Source organism: Erithacus rubecula (assembly GCF_903797595.1).
Source record: "Erithacus rubecula genome assembly, chromosome: 6".
Taxonomy (NCBI): Eukaryota; Metazoa; Chordata; class Aves; order Passeriformes; family Muscicapidae; genus Erithacus; species Erithacus rubecula.
In genome coordinates this window covers 31300228-31319956 of record NC_136688.1, presented here as the reverse complement: position 1 = coordinate 31319956, position 19729 = coordinate 31300228, and the positions used below count along the sequence as shown (strand labels likewise).

General features: G+C 43.2%; 1 protein-coding gene across 15 annotated transcripts in view; it reads right to left on the bottom strand.

Moving 5' to 3' along the window:
* The window catches only part of MEIS2 (Meis homeobox 2), a 171775-nt gene extending 153790 nt beyond the window's left edge, over positions 1–17985 (bottom strand). For 2 of the 15 annotated variants that reach the window (XR_013774603.1, XM_079308683.1), the window contains exons 1-7: positions 16306–17410; positions 15010–15242; positions 13278–13419; positions 12663–12713; positions 11859–11909; positions 10764–10913; positions 571–685 (exon numbers count right to left, since the gene is read on the bottom strand). Coding sequence is in view for 14 of the 15 variants with exons in the window: in XM_079308683.1 (XP_079164809.1) it covers positions 571–685; positions 10764–10913; positions 11859–11909; positions 12663–12713; positions 13278–13419; positions 15010–15242; positions 16306–16317 (754 nt within the window). In the remaining variant the exon portion in view is untranslated. Of the gene's footprint in view, positions 1–570; positions 686–10763; positions 10914–11858; positions 11910–12662; positions 12714–13277; positions 13420–15009; positions 15243–15803; positions 16245–16305; positions 17412–17657 lie in introns of those variants that run through there. The other 13 variants (XM_079308679.1, XM_079308677.1, XM_079308687.1 and 10 more) reach the window with 11 other exon arrangements.
* Between the last annotated feature and the right edge of the window lie 1744 nt (positions 17986–19729).

The window sequence follows — 19729 nt, the reverse complement described above, 5'->3', positions numbered from 1 at the left end:
TATACAGATACAGAAGACATTTTGCAGTTCAGGTGTATCTCTATTTACCATTCAGAATTCACATTTTCAGAAGCAGAAACAAATCTGTACAAGCAAACATTTCAAGAAACATTTTTCTGTCTAATTCAGGGTTTGCTTCTATTTTATATAATTTAACAGCTTCATAACTTCACAAAGAAGTCTCTTTCTCAGATAAAACTACAGGTTAAACTCTCCATCTTTAACCCAACTCAAACAACTGCACCGCAGCTGGAGAGTATGTCTGTCATTATATTTACTTACACCACACAAAAATAAACTGTAGATAACCAAATTTGTAAAGGAATTGGCAGAACTAATCAATTGTTATTACAAAGCTTGTTTGAAGATTAGATATTTCGCTTTGAAATAATAATAAAATGCAGCTAAGTGGGTTAGGAAAAGGAAATACCGTCTCCCTAACTTACAGCTGATTATACTGCAAGTCTGCCACTCCATGTTTACTCTAAGGCAGATGTACTGATATCATGAAAAAAGCTGGAGTTATTTTAGTCATGCCTACTTTGTGGAGGGAAAAGTTTGACCTTTTACCTTGCTCGCTGCTGTTGTCTCCGCTCTGGGAAGCGTGGCCCCCGCTGGAGGGCCCTGGTGTGCCTGCTGAGTGCGTTGAGGTTGCATCATCGTGGTCTCTCCAAGATGAAGGATTCTGGTGTCAGAGTGCCAAGGAATTTTTTCCACGGTTCCCATTCCAATAGCAAATGAAGAACAGAAAGCAAACCGGGAGAAGAGGGGAGGAAGGGGAGGAAAGTATACACATTAGCATTTGTGAAATGTGCCAAGCACCTATGCTCTATCACAGTGTAATAATTCTTCAGCAAAGGCAAGCAGAAGAGATACAAAGATTTACGTGTTAAAACACAGGACAGATTTTTTTTCTTTTTTAAACTTTCTACAGAGTTGTCTGGATTTAATTGTTTGAATAGTACTGGAAAACAATATTTCAGAACAGACAAAAAAAACCATAAGTTTAGTTTCTTAAGGAGTTCTACAGGGTAGTGGGGGGCAGAGGAGGGAAGGGTATCTACCTACATAGTTTATGATACTCTGTGTTCTCATTAGGATCAGGATAGTTGGTATGCAAACTATCTCCCCACACTTCATTTTTCCAGACTGACTACAGCGGCGAGGGGAGAAGAGGAGGGAAATTTTTCAAGAAGTACAGGAGAATACAGATGGGAGAAGAGTGTGTCCTCACTCCCTAACCTCTCTGTCACCCATTTAAATGCTGGAAAGGCTTCCAACAAAGTCAAAGTTGTGAGAAGCAACTCACAAGCAAGCTTTCTCTGAAAGACATTATATTCCAGGAAAGATGCTTCTTCCCCAGCCACCACCTTGATATGACACATTTGAAAAGACTTTCTAGATTTATCACTCTAACAGTTCGCTTACAAGAATTGTCAAGAACAACCACCAGGTGATTATATAAAAAAACACGTATAGGGATTTTTATGTAATTCTTTCTACATTACTATGCATAAAACACTACAAAAGGGAATGCAGAAGACAGACTTGCAAAACTTGGCTAAGTAAGAGCTGAACTACTGCACTTAAGTCACATAATTCACATATACTTTCTAATTTATTGGGTATTGGCTTTCCTGGAGAGAGGAGCTGCTATTTGAAAACATAAGTGAGGAAAACTTAAAGTTTAGTGCTACTTTGTTGAGTGTATTCTCCTCCTGTCCTCCTCCCCTTTCCTGATCATTCCCAATACCCTGCTGTTGCTTAAAGGAAAACAGGAATTCTACTGTACAGGAAGAGCTTTATCAGCACCACATGAAGGCAGGCAAGAGATGGAATTTCCTCTGGCAGAAAAGGAGAGCAAGAACACATGAAACAGATCAGAGTAGAGGTTGGACCTGCATTACTTGTCACCTGCATGCGACAACTTAAATCGAGCACATTATAATAATTCAACAACAAAACAAACAACAAATCTCCCCCCCCCCCCCCAAAAAAAATTGCTTCTTAGGTTTGATTGTGGTTTAAATCTACATTGTGAAATAACACTAGACTATTAAAAGATGAGGAAAAGCTGAAAGCATAAAGTGACAAGTTGGATAAACTCTTTGACCAGCGCTGATTCTGACCCTATCTACATCAATGTGTAATAGGAATAAGTTCAACATAATCAACTGATTTACCCTTTGTAAAATACAGTGTAAATGTGATTGGGACCAAGTCCCAAAATCTATATTGAAACATCTCAAAGTAATCTTCTAGCACTGATTAGTACCACATGCTGTATAGCAACACAGAGTAGAACTGCCAAGTGACGGCTTGCTACGATACCCAGCAACATAAATCTGACGGGCTCGACCTGGATCGCAGCAGAGACAAAGGAAAGAGCCCAGGACTTCAAAAGGTTCCCTGTGAAGTCTCAGGTGACCAAAGGGTAAGAAGGATCCAAATCCCCTTCACCTCACAAAGACAGACACACATATACACCCACATATGTGGTTCCATGACAGGAAGACATAAGTAAAATCAGAAGACAGGTCGGGATCTGAAATTTGCCTAACCTGTCAGCACAGCACATAGTACAACAATACTTATGGCACCAAAGAAACAGTCCCTCCAAAACCTAGAAAACTGATCTACTTCTCCTCACACAGAACTACAACAGAAAAAAACTGACACCAAACAGTAGTATTTTATATTCACTGAGGTTATTCTGTTAATTTTCTCTAATTAATACTGTTATTCCCCATGGTTTCATCTTAAAAAAAAAAAAATAAACAAACAAAAAACAAAACACAAAATAAAAAAAAAGAAAAAAGAAAAAGGAAAAAAGAAAAACAAATAAACCCCCATATTTTACCATCATTTTTCAGAGTCAGGTGGAGAGAAACACAAAAAGAAAGATGAGAAGTCTTGAAAGTTGAAGCAGCTGAGGTGTTATTAAAAAGAACAAAAAACTTGAAAATAAGGTTAGCAAAAAGTTCAGATGGAAATAAAAGGCAAAAACTGTGCAAGTTTCTTTACAGCCTGGATTAAAACACAGTTGTGCCTATGAGCTTCTCTTTTTATCTCTGACTTAGGAAGCCACTCAAATAGCTTCAAGCTGAAGGCAAACAGCAGACAGGAGCTCTTCAGCCCTCTGCAGCCTCTTAGCGTCAGCTGTTTGCCGGATGGTAATCAGATAAAGAGCTAGAAGAAATACATGAAAAAGAAAAGAAACAATAGCATAGCATGAGTTTAGCCCTCCAACAACATCGTGCTGGAAACCTTCTTTTAGAAAATGTAGTAATTGCAACATGTTCACCTAGGCTAAACTTTTCAGGGAGCACAGTGAGTTATGCTAATTTTGTGTACTGCGGGCTCTCTTGCGCTGGCTGCTCTAGGAGCTCCTTATCACATGGATGAAAGTTACAATAATTAACTGGTAACAGCTCAGCTATGTTTTAAGGCGAATGTCATCCAAAACCTATCATACAATATTTCAAGATCTAGACCAGCCTTTCTGTTACAAAGCCGTAAAAATTTGGATAGGATCACTGAATGAGACTTCCCACAGCTGAAAACACTTGCTGTCTCTACCAGGCTGAGCTGCTCTTGACCTCAGTTTGTAGATCTGCTTTGAGAAACACAAACTGTATTGATTGAGAACTCAGTGTATTTCTTGTGACACGGTTTTCGTGAGGAAGCTATTTGGCAGAGTTTTGTTGGAGAACAGAAAATATAAGATGCTTACTAAATGCAATGGTAGAATGTTGAAGGAATTTGAAATGCAGAGAAATAGTTAGATTTTAATATTAAAAAAAAAGACAATTTTAGGGGTGGAGTTTACAGACTCATAAAAAGGCAGCATTCTTTTGGTCTGGGCTAAAATTATTGTACGAGTCAGTGAACTGATCTTTTTCTGCCCTAGACCATTTCCAACCTCACATCCCTCAAAAAAAAAATTCTTAGCCAAATGACTAATCAAAAGTATTTACTTTATGCATATCTTCAAAGAAAAAAAAATTTACCAAATGACACCTCTAAAGTGTGCTTCACTGGAAAACTTCACCAGTATAGTTGAGGCACCTGAAGGGATCCTAATCTAAAGCCCACTAATATTAATTACATTTTTTCTGTTAGTTTCAATGAAATCTGTATTGGGTTATCACACTGAAAAAAAAATTAAAAAGAAGGAAAAGAAAAAACCAAACACATAGCTTTAGATAAATTAGACAAACTGCTAGCATGACTTCTCATTTCTTCTTGCAAGTTTGGTAATCACTTTGCAGAAACACATTGAAGAGTGTGGCTGGTATCTGCAAAAATGCAATTGTCTATTTTGTGTACATGTGCAAACTATAGAAATTTCACACATGTATGACTAAGATACCACAGAAAGTGAACAGCACACATGTAACTATTCCCAGTAGTTCTAATAATTGGGAGCCAAATATGGTACTCCTCTTGCTCTTACCTAATTGTGTTAAAGAGCAGTGTTACTAGGAGAAAAGCAGTGAATACTGAGTAGAGCACAATAGAAGGAGATGGAAAATAGATACAAGAAGCTATGTCTCCAGGGGCAGTATTTTCTATTTGCTGGGCTACAGACTCACAGCTGATAATGCAAGTTGTAATTAATATAAAAGCAGGAGACAATATGGGGAAAGCTTGTACTAGCAGGGCCACAGGAGATCACTCCACTGCTATCCACTGTTTCTCATTTACACACACAGCCTTCCCTAGAAAACACAATTTTACCAGTGTTTTTTCCCTTGAAAGTAAAAAAAAAAAAAAAAAAAAAAAAAAAAAAATTGACTTAGCACCGCCATTGAATTTTGCTAAATCTAGAAAAGAGCAACAGAAAGGACAAAAGGCATACAAAGCAAATCTGACACACTTCTTTTTTGTTGATGCTGAAAATCTGCTGGAAAGCATAAGAGTTTTTAGCTACTACAGGATTTCTTCAACAGAGATGTTCTAATAGAGAAATTTGATATACGATAAGCTTCTGACAAATTGCAATTCTTACTTTGTATATCCAAAATATCTGCTGGGCAAAGTCTGGCTCACTCACTTTTGTGAGTGTATGTAGTCCTGCTAGGGCTGATTCTGGTCTCATACTGCTTTTTATGGTGATATTAAAGACTCAATTAACCATAAGGAATCTGTTTCTTATTTATAACTGAGAAGTAAAATCAATCAGACCAGCTGATACCCATGTGAGTAAGCTAAGCAGTATTTGACTCACATATTTTAACTGAAGTTTCAAGTATACAACTCTGACAGGATCAGGCCCCAACATAATTTTCTCAGATGAAACTGACAAAATCATTAATCTTAAAAGAACAAACAAAACACAACTAGTTTTTATAAAAGAAACTACAATGGCTATAAAGCTTATTGTTTCTAAATATGGTTGGACTCAAAGGTCTGGTAAATTAATTCAAAAATACAAAACTGAACTGAACTACTTGATACAGATGGCATTATTCCCCCCAAACACAATCCAAATCCTGCTCACCTTGTTCTTACGAGTAACATGTGCAAACACAGTGAAATGACAGATGTGACTGATACCCCAAAGATCTGTATGGAGGTACAGCCATATATGAAAATATGATAGACTACACAGGACAGGGAAACCTATGTGTGCATGCACATGTGTTCTGTGTGTGCATCTGTGTCTATGTTTTTTGTGTGTAAAGTTCAGGATGGTATCTTAGAGATCATGTCAAGTGCATTTAATAATAAGCCTACTATTTAAAGAAACTTTCAGTAAGACCAAAAAACATTAAAAACTCTAATTTGACATAATAAGTATGTTTTCTAAAAGAGACTACTTCTGATATTGCTAAGGTTTATTTTCCAAAAATGCATACTTAATATGATTACTTTTTTCTACTGGAGTTACACAATTGAAACAAAAAACAAGGTGCAATAATCTCTCAGATATTTTGCATGTATGTATAAGTTTTAATTCTTCTCCCTTGGTTTTGTGTTTGAAGAAAGCATCAGGAGCAATTTTTGAGTCTCCTAGAACACGACAGCGTTGTGAAAAGCTGCGTGTTTTGTATTGTCTAATTAAGATTGAAATCAGACATGTAATCCACCTGTCACCAAAGAACTAAGACTTGAAAAATCAGGTTGGTGTTGGGTTTTTTTAATTGTCCTTGTATGTCATTCTATGTGGCTACACTTCATCTAGACTGATAACTCAAACCAAAAAGGGACCACAGTTATCAAATAGATACTGAAAAACGTTATTGGCTCAGGTTGAGGAAACAGAGTTTAAAGTTCAAACACTCAAATTTGAGACTTCAGCTGTTGACAGAAGTGTACCTTGGCTCACCAAAAAGCAGGACTGCACAACACTATCTATGACCTTGGAAAGTTCCTGATGCTCTTTGCCCCTTCAGAAGATGCAGGGCCTACCACAATGTCCTGTCTTAAGGCACATTCTAAGGTTGCCTTATTATTGTTGCAGTTAGCTACTTACTTTTCCTTCTGACACCCTACAGACAGAAGGGGCATCTTTGGTGTCTAGTCTCATTGGGGTGTTTATCAAAACTCCCATTGAAGTCCACAAAAGTGTGGCATACCTGCAGACTCTAGCATCAGGCCCTCAATTACGTCTTCATTACTCAGTGAAATCTTATCTAAAGATTTCATTATATTACTAGAACAGGTAATACTATGTCTAGTGTACTATACTATTTTTATTTTTTCTTGCCTGCAAAATGTCAGGAATTTGCACAGACCATTCTCTGAGGAGAAATACTAAAGAAATATTAAGTTGTCTGGATATCCAAAAGCACAAACTAAAGTATCTCCTCATGTGAGAGCTGAAAGGTTTAATATCCAGACTACTCTTTCTCTTCTATGACTAAGGTGTTGGATTTCTGATCTGTCAAAAGTCTTCTTTTATAAAAGAGATGTATGTATATTTCTGTCCGTTTTAATGATATTTTAGAAAGAATGATATGTGTATTATTACCTCTGAGCTACAAAAACAAATTAACAAATATCCAAAAGACTGAGGACCTGATCCTGTTCCCACAAAAGCCAGTGGAAGGACAGCCATAAATTTCTATGGGAGAATTATAAGGCTTCAAAACAGGTTTGTGCTAAAGGAAGAATTGTATGACACCAGGTGAGGCCAGCTACAAAAGAAATTTAATTAAAGTACAAAATGTTATTATATAAAAAAAAAGTTTTAAAATCTCAAAATTTTATGATCATCATGTTTTTCAAATTTAAATAGCTTGAAATAAGAAAAAAAAATCTGCAAACAATCTCAGACAAACAGACATTTTAGGCTGAGCACAGAATTCAGGATAGGTCCTGGTATGTTTAGTTGAACAATAACAAATTGTCTGTGCTGGGAAACCCAACTTGAACTGCAGCTGCAAAGGGTTTTTTTCCCGCTTTTCTTATCCTTTTTTTCCCCCCTAACTAATCTGGTTCAGCCAGGGCATAGCTGTAATTACCTTCTTCCCATCTACAGCTAATACCTCAGAGCAATAAAAAAAAAACTGAGGGTGTTAAAAATTCAAACACTAATTATGGGCTGTTATATTTACTAAACACAGCAGAGCAATAACAAAAGTTTCAGCTTCTTGTGGCCAGCACTACACCATTTGATCTACCATGTCCCTGGACCCTTTACACGAACTATATTACATAACAGTTAATAGTGCACTAAAATAAAATTCAATAAACACATTTATTACCAAACATGTACAGCACTTTCAGCTCTCTCCTTTTTACAGCACAGGTGTATCTCTGAAGAGTTCATTCCTTTGTTGTTTTTGGGTTTGGTTTCCAATTGAGTTATATAAATTGCAGAGATTTTGAAAGGAGAAGCATACAATATTTGAGTACCCCATTTAAAGTCTTATGGTAAATATTGGCTAATCCTACAACTCTTTCTGTTACTTTCCTTCATGTCTGTTTTAAGTCTAGAAAAACAATAAAGCTGAGAGCTGCCTTAGTTCCTAGTTCAGCACTGCCACTGCCACTACTACCACCCCTCACATTCACATTAAACACACACAGGGTAGCTTTACACCACTTAATAGCAATAGAGGGGTATGGATTTTTGGGGTGTCAAACAGCTGTCACAAACTGTCACCTCCACAAGAGAAACCTTGGCACACAACAAATTAACCTACACTTCTTTTGGGCTATCATTATTCATAGCCAATCAGTTGAAATGCTCCTAGTATTTCATGTGCAAATAAAACCATGAGGAGAAGACCCGTGGATCAGAATAGTGGGCCAATACATAAAACAGAGGAAACAACATGCTGTCTCTGTCCTTCTGAAGTGGCTCATCATCACCCCTACACCAACTTTCACCAAATGAGATCTAGCCTAAGGCTATATATTAAATATGCATATCAAGGCAAATGAAAGAAAATAAACCTGGAGAGCCAAATTGGACAAATTTGCATGCTTGAACTGCTGCATTTTCAGGTAGATGCTCAGAAATGATAGCTCATTTTTTAATAGACTTGCATGTTTATATTAGCCATTTTTTAAAAGCTTTTCCTTTTCTATGGATAAAGATGCATTTCTTTCTGCTGGAACATTGTACAGTGCAAATATAAAACATGGTAGTTTGACTAAGCTATAAAAAGGTGTTAAAGTTTTGTCAGGAAAACAAGCTAATATACAAAAAGGAAAAAAAAAAATCCAATAAGGAGACACATTTCCCAAAACGCATGAATAAAATGTAACTATGTGATACAACTCTTCATTTCCCAGTTGGTGTTCTGGTTGCACAAATTATTGCTTCCTTTCAAAACAAATAGCAGGGGGCTAAAGTAAAAATGTTATAGCTCAAATCTCCAGGAAATAAAAGGCTTTAAATTATAATACCCAATGAAGTGGTAAACCCTAACGGGTGCAAGATAAATGGGTTGTCATATTTATTTGAGTTTGTTTTTGGGGCCACAAAAGCAAGTGGAGATTCTTCTTAGGGAAGATAATAGTTACCAAATTATCAAAATGCTAACCCCCTCCACTCCTGTCCTATCACTGGGCGTGAATTTAAATATTATAATGGAGCACTGCAAATTGGCTTGAGCATTTGCCATCTGCCAGAACCCTAAACAGGCTAGTTTATCTAATCTCTTCAATATAAACATAAGCATGCTCCATTTCTACACTTCCACTTGAAACACACTCTTGTAAAGAAACTGTACTGGAGAAACATGGATTTTTTTTTTTTTTTCTGTTTCTCTAAATTTTACACAGTGACTCACAATCTTTCAGGTTGCCACTCATTTCAATTTCTTTTCTAGTACTCTCCCAAAATACTTATGCCCACGAATTTAGTATTGTAAAATGCCATGAAACAAATATTTTTGAAATTGTGTCAGGCCTCATGGAGTTTATTACCTACATGTGAGTCAGCTGATAGGCAGAGAAAGTTTAAGGAAGATCTGCATACATTTTTTTTCTCTCAAAATAATAGATTTAAAATGTAAAGCACAACACAAACCTTGTCATGCAATGTTTACTGAATACAAATGAGAAAATGAAAGCTAAGGCTTGGGTCCAAAAATATTTCCCGTAACTAAGCCACGCCAGAAGGGGGACATTCAGAAGAATTTATTATTATTTTATCTCCCAATTCAGCTTCAGTCCAGGTCTAATGTAATTACCAAATACACACAAAAACTGCATGTTTTCAAAGGAAACAAAAGCTCCTAGAAAGCTCATTCTCTCTGGGCTTCCAGCTACTCTTAACACACTGGGAAATAAAAGCGGGGGACTGTGCAGAAAGCATGGTTAACTTCACACCGGGTGTTAAATTAATATTTCAACCACTAAAATATTAGACTCTATCATTTAGATTATTAGTTCAATTGAATCTAAAACTGTATAAACCCCTTTGCCCCCAGGGATGCATTCCTATAAATAAAGTGGAGTTCACACCCACCCTTTTTAACCAGAGCTATTCCTTCCCTTTTCTGCTGTACCAGCTGCAATCTCTCCCTCCACATCCCTAAGTCTCTCTGCATCTACATCTTTTGAAGGATCAGAGGAGCTGCTCCAAAACCCGGAAAAACAAAGGCACTCTCCTCACCACGCACACCAATGCTCAGTCCTACACACATTACACTAATTCACCAACTCCTAAAGTGTTAAAATCAACCGCTAACCTACGGTTACTCAATCATCATTCTCTCCAACTTTCTGTAATACATTGTTAATAATTGCTTCATCAAGGTTACTGTCTTTTATTATGAAGATGCTTCAGGCGTTTGGCAATAAGTCCATATTCTGACAATAAGTTGCTATAAAGCAAAAGCATTGGAAACTCTAATGTGCTAACCCCTTTTTTTAATGCAGTGTAGTATTGCCAATAATTCTCATCACTTGTCATCCCCACAAGAGGGGAGGGGGGAGCAAATCAGCAAACTTTCTTCCTAACTTTCTTGTCTGTGTTTCCTTACATTGATGCATTGATTACAAAGTTGGCAAAGAACAGAAGAAAGCACCGATCCCCACATCAAACCAGAAGTTTGTTAGCTCTCCAAGCTGCCCAGACCAGGGAATTTTACAAACCATTGGAAAACTGAAGGAACGTTTTGCATTTCTATAACTTTTCAAAGTGAGACAGAAAAAAGTTTGAAGATGGGATTCGAGCTTGCAAGAGGTTAAGATAGTAATAATACTAACAGACAACAGCAGCAAGACAAAGAAATCCAAAACAGATCCTCTAAGCAGGTTAAAAACTTTAAAAGTGTCATAAAGAAAGCAGAAGAACTTACATGATCAGCTAAATTTGTGGAAGATCCTGAGAGTTCTTCATGGTCTGATTTGGAGCTGCCATCCCTTTCATCAATAACGAGGTCTATTGGCATTTTTCCTTTCAAACAACTAATGTACCGATGGCAGAAATTATCACACAATTCATGAACCTGAAAATAATAACAAGAATATTAGAATCAATAATGGCAAAATATGACATTTCAGCTTTTTTTTTTTTTTTTTTCCTGCGGTGAGGGGTTTTTTGTTTTTTGGGGGTTTTTTTTGGTAACAAGTACAACCCTTTGATATACTCCACAAGTAACTCTAATTAAGGGGGACAATAGTTGAAGGCAAGGAAACAATAGAGAAATTGTTGCAGCACATATTATTCTCTAGAGACTTGCTGCAGCAACAAGTTAGAGAATGAGATAGTGGGCTCTGACTTGTGTGCTGAAGAAAATCGGATTTGGTGATAACATCGGAACACTGGGAGCTGGACCCAGGTGGTATCACCGGAGCATACACAACCCAGACAGGTACAACTAGTCACTCGGGACGGGATCAGTTAAAACCGGGGCTAAAAAAAGGTCTAAATGGCCTAGAGCAGTAAAATGAAGCTACTTGCTGAGGTTGTGGGAAGCGCCATTCTCGTCCCAGGGCACAGCCCCTGCCCACGCCTCGCAGGGGCCCCTGCCTCTTCCAAACATTTAATGCTTGCTTGGGGTTAATGTGCCTGCCAGAGCCGGAGAGGAGAACGAGTGGTTTCATTTCTTTTTGTTAAACATGATATTTCTGAGTGGGAAAAAGAGCTTCCACTGAGGAAAGGGGTAAGAAGGATGAAAGGGGTTTAATATTTAATATTGGTAAATATTGAAATTACAAACACACACACACAGAAAGGGAAAAAAGCGGTCTGGGCATGTCTGTCGGGTGTCACATGCTCTGATGGCACAGGTTACAGTGTCACAATGCATTACCCCTATCTTCTCTGGCCATGTTTACAAGTCAGCCCAAACAGTCGGGAGGAAGGGATCCGGGTGGCGGTGGGGGGGTGGTGAGGAGGAGGGGAGAGGGGCAGGGAATGGCGTGCCCCCCGCCCACCTCCTGACTCTTACCTTTTCTAATTCCAAAAGATGAAACCTTAGTACTTGTATTGCTTGGATCATCTGCAAGAAAGTTTTGAGCCAGGGGTTACGTGGGAGACAAGCACGGGGGCTGAGCAGAACCGCGAGCCCGAGTGGGAAAGAGGGAGAAGGGGATTGTCAAGGCGCGCGGTCATTATACAGATTTTAACTCATTGGTCACGCTTCAACAATTCTGATCAACTTTAAGCTAAACACTTGATTTTTATAATATTTATTCCAGGAGCGGTGATTAGCGCTTTATTACTGCGATCTTGGAGAAAACCTCTTCCTCTGCTCGATCCCCTCTCAGCACCCCGGCCCTCATCCCTGAGGGTCCGCAGAGAAGTCAAACACACACTCCCACCCCCACCCCGCCCGCAGAAGGAAGGGGGGTGAATGTGTGTTTGAATAGTTTGGCATCTTCTTTACAAGCGGATTTAGGCACTTTGAATATTGAAATCGTTCACATTAGCAAAAGAATTACACTAGAAATCTCCAGCTCTCTCTTCTTAAGCAGTTACTTCCTTCACTTTTAGCTTCCCGTGGCTTTCAAACTCAGCTTTGCAATGCATTGGGGCTTGAGACTGCTCTGACTGGCTCTGAGAATAAAGCTCTTTGAAGCCCCTTGCCGGCAGCCTGCGGCCGGCCGGCGCCCCGCTCCATGCGGGCAGCGCGGTGCCCGGCCCGGCCCCGCTGCCCCCGCACCGCCCGGCCCGGGGGCGGGAGGGCGCTTCCCGCAGCTGCCCGAGGGGAAGGGCCACGGGGGAGCGCGCTGGAAGGGGCAGCAGGCCTTACCAAATTGTCCAACTCTGGATTTGAAGAAAAAAGTGGTTTTTCGGCGCGGACCTGCGAGAAGAAGGAAAAGCGGTGTGAACTACAGCTTCTGTCTTTGCCCCCGTAACCAGACCTCCCGAAAGGGGAAAATCCCTTTGACAAAACTGTCCGGTACCAAAATCCAGCTGAACGCCCCGGGACACCGAGGTGCGGAGAGGAGCCCTCTCCGCTCTCGCCGGTCCGAGACTGAGCCGGCCGCCGGTCCCACGGGACCCTTCTCCTTTGGGTCCCCTGCCCACCTCCCACTCCCTCTGCCTCCAAAGCACAGCCACCTTTCCCTGTCACTACTGCAGGAATGCAAGGCCCGGGAGTCCCAGCCCGACAGCGCGGAGGGGCTGCCGACCACGGGCGGGGGGGAGGTCAGAGCCAGCCGGGCCACCAGGGCGCACCCCCGCCCTGCCGGAGAGGGGGCGCGGGGGAAAGGGGAAAGGGGAAAGAAAGGGAAAGGAAGGGAAGGGAAAAGAAGAGAAGGGAAAGCTGTCCCTGCCCCTGCCAACACCCGGCCGTGCGGGTCGAGGCTCTGAGGAGGCGACGGGAGCGCTGGTGAGGGTCGGGGGCGGGGGAGAGGTGCCGGACCTGTTTAGCGAAGACGGCGATGTCCTCGTTGAAGGAGTCAGAGGAGCAGACGTCCCCGCCGGCCACGCCGGGCTCCCGGGGCGTGCAGGTCGCCAGCTCGCACTTCTCAAAGACCAGAGCTAAGAGGGGGAACAACGGGTGCCTACCGGGCGGTGGCACACAAAGAGAGGGGAGGGGGTGGGGGAGAGGGGGAAAGAAGAGCTGTAATCAACAAGTTTTTTTGGGTTTTTTTTTTTTTTTTTAATGCACGGACAGACAGACACGGACACACGGGCACAACCCCACTCTGCAGTCTCGCAGTAATGCCCCGGGCAGAGCAGTGGAGAACCACATTTTGAAATAAAAATACTGGGTTTAGTGGTGAGTTGGATGTTGTTGTTCTGTTTGTTTGTTTGTTTGTTTGTTTTTTAATTTTGAAATTGCAATGCCTGAATCACATTCCCCGTGCAGTCCTCACCGACGAGGACGAAAGTGACCTCTCTAAACGCACAAGGCACCGAACGCGTTCAGCAGCAGCTCAACTGAGAATGTTACACTTTTGCCACAGCTTAAAATACCGCAAAACCTGGAAGATCCCATCCCTACCCTCCAGCTATGACCTAAAACGAGAGCACAGCTAGGCAAACTGCAAACTACTTAATACGTAATTTTATTTTTCAAGGGGCCTGCTAACAAAAATGTGGTGAAGTTTCCTGGCTTAGGAAGCACACCCAAGTAAAATACCATCTGTCCAGATAAGTGAGCTGGGGAGGGGGTGGAGGAAGGGAGCACTTCGCGAAATATTTTCCCATAGTTGGTGTAGTCAGAAAAAAAAAAAATTATCTGTGTACTAAGTAGTAAGCATGCATTTGTTTCTTTTCCCTTTTGGTGTCTGATCAAGGCCCCACACTCTGTCACAGATGTTACTAGCTCTTCTTTTAGGATCAGCTAGTATTTTTTCCAAAAGGCACTGAAGGGAATCGGTGTCATTCCCTTCAAGCAAAGCCCTGGTGCAGGCTTGAGTTTTGCTGGGTATGGGTTTCTTTTTCCTCATATTCTTTCTTTCTTAAATAGAAAATTCAGCTCATTGCCCCCAATGTATTTATGTCTTCTGTCTCTGGGAAGAACTGTTTGCCATAAGAGAATCGCTTTTATTCTTACTACCTTCCGCGATGTAAATAGCTCTTTATTTACGAAGTTGGAAGAGTGGTATTATGGCACAGAAGAGAACACCAGAACAACACTTCTCCAACTAAAATCCAGAGCAATGAGAGTCTCTAACTCCTAAGTGGGGCCTTTCCAAGAAAGAAAAAAACAAAAAAACAAAAAACCCCACGGGTAAGAAAGGACCCCCCCGACCCCCCATCCAAAACACAAAAGATTAAAAAACCCGAATAAATAAAGAAAAATGGAAAGACAAGGCAACACTACCTCTCTCCAACCTAGCCTCTCTCCCCAAGAAGTCTGTTTTCCAGCACCCGTTCCCCGTGGGTGCTGGCACCTCAGCCGAGTCAGGCTGGGATCGCCCTGGTCCCGGGATCGCCGGCTCCAGCAGCGCCAGGCGCGGGTGTCCCTCCGGAGCGGGGGCTGCCCTGCCGCCGCTTCCCCGCGGGCTCTGCGGCTCCCCCCGCCCCGCCGCGCTCCGGGGCCCGGCTCCGCTGCCGCCGCCCGCCCGCCCCGCTCCTGCCCCGCCGCTCCGCGGGCACCAGCGCTGCGAGCCGGGCCCTGGCGCCGGGCGGCCCGCGGCACCTACCCGTAGATCGCATCCTTGTCCCGCTTCAGAGCGTCGTTGACAGCGGAGCCCATGCTGGCCGGCATGACATTGGGGTGCGGGGCGTGGGCGCCGTAGTGCTGTCCGGCGTGGAGCGGCGGCCCATGGTTGAGGTGGTGCACCGGGGGGATCGGCCGGGGGGCGTGGGGGTCCCCGTACATGGACGCCGGCACCCCTACTCCGTCCATCCCGCCGTAGTGGGGCAGCTCATCGTACTGTCAAAAAGCGGGCCGGAAGAGAAGAAAGAAAAAGAAAGAGGAGAAGAGAGGGAGGAATAATAAAAAACAAAAGCAAAAAAAAAAAAACCAAACCAAAAAAAAACCCAACAAACAAACAACAACAACAAAAGTCAGAAGAGAGTAAAGCACCCGGACAGACACAAACAGAGCAAAACAAAACAAGAACAGCCACAACAGAGAGAGAAATGCTCAAAATAAAATCGACTGGGACCGGGAACAGGGGCTGGAAGGGCTGAAGGAGGAGTGGGGGTGCGAGGAGAGGTAAAAGGGGAGAGTGTGTTTGCCTGTCTGCGTGTGTGGGGGAAGATGGTCCTCTTCAGCACAGGCAGGAGAAACCCTAACGAGGAAACGGGGATGAAAAGGAAGGAAACGGAGGAGAGAAACTAGAGTAACTCTGCATTAGAAAAGAAGAAAAAAAATAAACAAGCAGAATCAAAACCAACTAGATAAATAAATCAACACTAGAAAGGAGAGAGGAAAGGTAGAGTGCATCGGGAGGAGGGGGAGAGATAAAGGGGGAAATAATCTGAAAGTTACCAGAAACATTATTTAGTAGCAATTCCCCTTGTCCTTGTCACAGCCAGAGACAAAAAAAAAAAAAAAAAAAAAAAAAAAAAAAAAAAAAAAGGAAGAAAAAAGAGAAGCAGCTATATGTGTATACATATATATACATTCGTATATACACAGACACACATATGTATTTCTTAGTCTTTGCTAGGCAGCAGCAGTAGCGGCGGCGGCAGCAGCAGCAGCTGCAGCAGTAAGCTTTCCCCTGTGAAACCCGTGCTACTGAGCAGGCAGAGAGCAGGGAAATCGCGCTGCTGGGGAAAAAGCTGGAGAGGAAAAAAGCGTGGAACAATTGCAGAGAGACACACACACAGAGACACTCATGCACACACACAAAAAGCCAGCGAATAATTTTTGCTGCTATTTTTTAATAGTGGCCGCCATCATCATCAGCAACAGAGGAGAGCAAATCGGACAGGCCCCTCTTAAGAGAGGATTTATATATAGGTAAGTGTTGGAGATTTAAACCTACCCTTTGCGCCATCAGTCTGCGCTCCAATAAACTCCTGGATGTGTCGTATATTTAATATCCCAGTCCAGCAAAGAAAGTGATTTAGAGTGAAGAAGATTCCTTTTTTTTTTTTTTTTTTTTTTTTGCAACCCACTTATAGACTTCTCCTATCCTCCAATATGGGTAAATAATAATAATAATAATAACAACAATAACAACAACAATATATAAAAAACAGTCAAGAACCACGATGAGTTTCTGTGTTTTCTTCTTTTTTTCTGTCTCTTTCTCTTTCCTTTTTCTGTCTCTCTTTTTCCTTTTTTCTTTCTCTACGCAAAAAAAAAAAAAAAAAAAAAAAAAAAAAAAAAAAAAAAATTGTCAAGCCCCCAAACTGAAGGTTACGATCGGCCCGTCAGCAACCCACATGTAACCAAACTGTCGTGTCTCATGGCTTTTTGCCACTCCAGCTGTCAATCAAAGCCAGGGAATGTCAAGGTAGTGAATGAATGATGGTTGATGATGATGAAGAAGAGAGGAGGAATCTTTTTAACCCCGGTTTCTTCTTCCAGTAACTCCGTGCTCGGGTTTTGCCTTTTAGGATCGCTTATAGGGTTGTTGGTTTTGGTTTTGTTTTGTTTTTTTTTCAAAGTACTGTGAAGGGGGGTGGGGAAAGATGCGAAGAAAAATTGAATAGTTTGCAAAGCCCGGACTTCCCCCTCTCTCCTTTTTTTTTTTTTTTTTTTTCTCCTCCCGGCAGGTATTTTGTCTCGCTCTCTCCCTCACTCCCTGGGATGAGTGAGTGTCAGTAAGTGTTGGCAGGTTGGCTGCCGGCTGCCTTATAGAAGAGGCTCAGTTTTGCGGCGCTGATCGGCGGGAGAATGAAGTGACGGAACCCGGAAGTAGTGGTGGCCATAGCCAGTCCTGCAGCGCGGCGGCGGCGGCGGCGGGGAGCGGCGGCGGGGAGCGGCGGCGGCGGGAGCGGCGGGGCGCGGCGGCGGGCGCGGGCGCGGGGCGGCGGGGCGCCGCAGCCGGCCGAGCGCCGGGGATGCGCAGCGCAGCGCGGCGGCGGGGCGGCCGCGGCGCCGCGCGGGGGGAGCCGCGCAGCAGCCCCTGCCCCGAGCGAAGCACGGCGTGTAGGAAGGAGCGAGCGAGCGTGCGAGCGAGAGGGAGGGAGGGAGGGAGCGAGGGAGGGAGGAGGGAGGGAGGGAGCGAGGGAGGGAGCGAGGGAGGGAGGCAGGGGAGGAAGGACAGGGAGAGTGCGTGTGTGCGAGAGGGGGGGAGAGGCAGGGGAAACTGCGGAGAGCGAGAAGAAAAGTGCGGTAGAAGCCCGGCCCCGGGTTGGTTCGCGCTAGGTTATTTGAGCAACAAAATACCTTCCGATTACCCGCGGTGTCGGGCGGCGGGCGGCGCTGGGGCCGCTCGGTCCGGCGGCGGAGCGCGGGCCCGGGGGCAGCGGGAGCTACAGCGCACGGGGGGGCCGCGCAAAGTTGCTGAGCCCCCGGCAGCGAGGCTGCTCCGGCACGGCCGGCCCGGCTCCGCCAGCGCGCCGCGCCGCCGGCCGCGCTTCCTCCCGCTGGCCGCTCATGGTGCTTCGCTAAAAATTAATTTTCCAGGGCATGAAGAGAACGCCTCGTTCAAACCGTGCTGGGCACCGCTCTTCATTAAGTGATCGCTGCTATCAAACACGCTCTGGATGTCTTGAAGGAGGGGGGGGGGCGGGGAGAGGCGGAGGGAAGAGGGGGGAAATCCCTTTTAGTTTTGCGATTAGGCTGCCAGGCTTTGTAAAGGGCTTAAAAACAAAGTCATGCTCAGTCTTTTGTAGGAGAGATCCAGATGTTATGTAGATTTCTGTTTGCATGTTCGTTTTGAGCGGATCCGGCGGTGAGCGCAGTATTTACGTGTGTGTGTTGCTGGACTTTACCGTTTATCGACGTTGCGCTTGAGGAATGTATGCTGGAGTATTAGCTCGGTAATGCCTTCTAATGGTAGTGCTAATTACAGTGGGGTTATTTAGCAAATTAAGTGAGATGATGCACCCCCCCCCCACCCTCGAGTACCAAATGAACTTTTCCGAGCACATAGGCACACACACACGCGCGTTAATTTTGGTGCGTTTCTCTCGCCCAATCACTTCGCTGAAGCTACACCATGCCTTACCTCAGAGCAGTCAATTACCAAAGCTACCCGGGATCATCAATCATGGGGGATGCTTGAAGTTTAGGGGAGGAGCGATGGTCAAACTATCGATTGCTGCAGTTTTGTCCTCCCCAACCCCCCACCCTCGTTCACGGTCCCCTGCACATAAAATCTAAAACAGACTATCCCGTTAATAGTGGAATTTATCAATGATTATGTGCCCACTTGTGAATGTGGCCTCATACATTGACGGCTTTTGAAAATACACGGCAGAAAATATATTATTCCGTTAGATTTTAGTTTGGTTTGCTTTTCGTGGTGATGATGTTGCTTTTCAGAGGTTTGTTGGTTTTTTGGTTTTTTTTTTTTAACTTTAAGAAAATGACTCGAGGAGTAGTTATAGATATTTGGCCTGATTTTAATAGGCGAAGGGAATGAGCTCCAGAGGTCAATAAACCCCTCCAAAATGATGAATGATTGAGTACCTGTGATGATGATAGTGATTACCGGAGCAATTAAACAGTTTGATTAAATGAGCCATCATAACAATGATGTCTGCGGGAAATCAGCCCTCACGTATAAAGAAAGATAGTGTGGAGAGCTGACAAACGCCAGTGGGCATTCCTGCATGTTCCGCTAGCGCCGAGCCCTGCAGAGCAGGGCTGTATTTACAAATATGAGGGAAATACGGAGAAAAGTCCCTCTCCTACTTTTAGCCAGAGTTGCACCCTGCTTAAAACCCGACAGAAGCCGGAGAGCAGACACGGGGTTTTTTTCCTAGAGGATCTCCTCCAAGATTAAAGCTAGTCCTAAGAGCAACCGAATTGCTGTGACTGACTTTCACGGGACTGTAAAGAGAGGTGAGTAGAAGAGCCCTTAGTATGTAGATCTCTTTCAAGCAGTGGTTAAGTCAATTCATTTCGCAGGAAAAAAGCCAGTCTTCTTTTGCAGTATTTTATACTCTGTCGTATAAATCGGTAACGTAATTCAAGATATTCATGGTAATGAATGCTTGGCTAATCCTTTGGGTGCACGGAGACCTACAGAGCAGTAGGTTATGCAAATCCTTTCCTACTTTTACAGCTGTAGTTTTCTAGCAGATTTTTTTAAGAGATCTAGTCATCGGTGAATGTTATTTGGGGTTTTTTTTCCTTCTTTCTTCCCCCTCACTACCCTCCCTCCCCCCGCGCCCCAAAGATGCCAGATTTCTCAACTTGCATGGAATCATTTGCTTGTGATGCAGCCAGCTTAGAGGACGTGTTTCAAATATTTGTAGCTTCCAAACTTGTTTTTTAACCGAGGCAGTGCA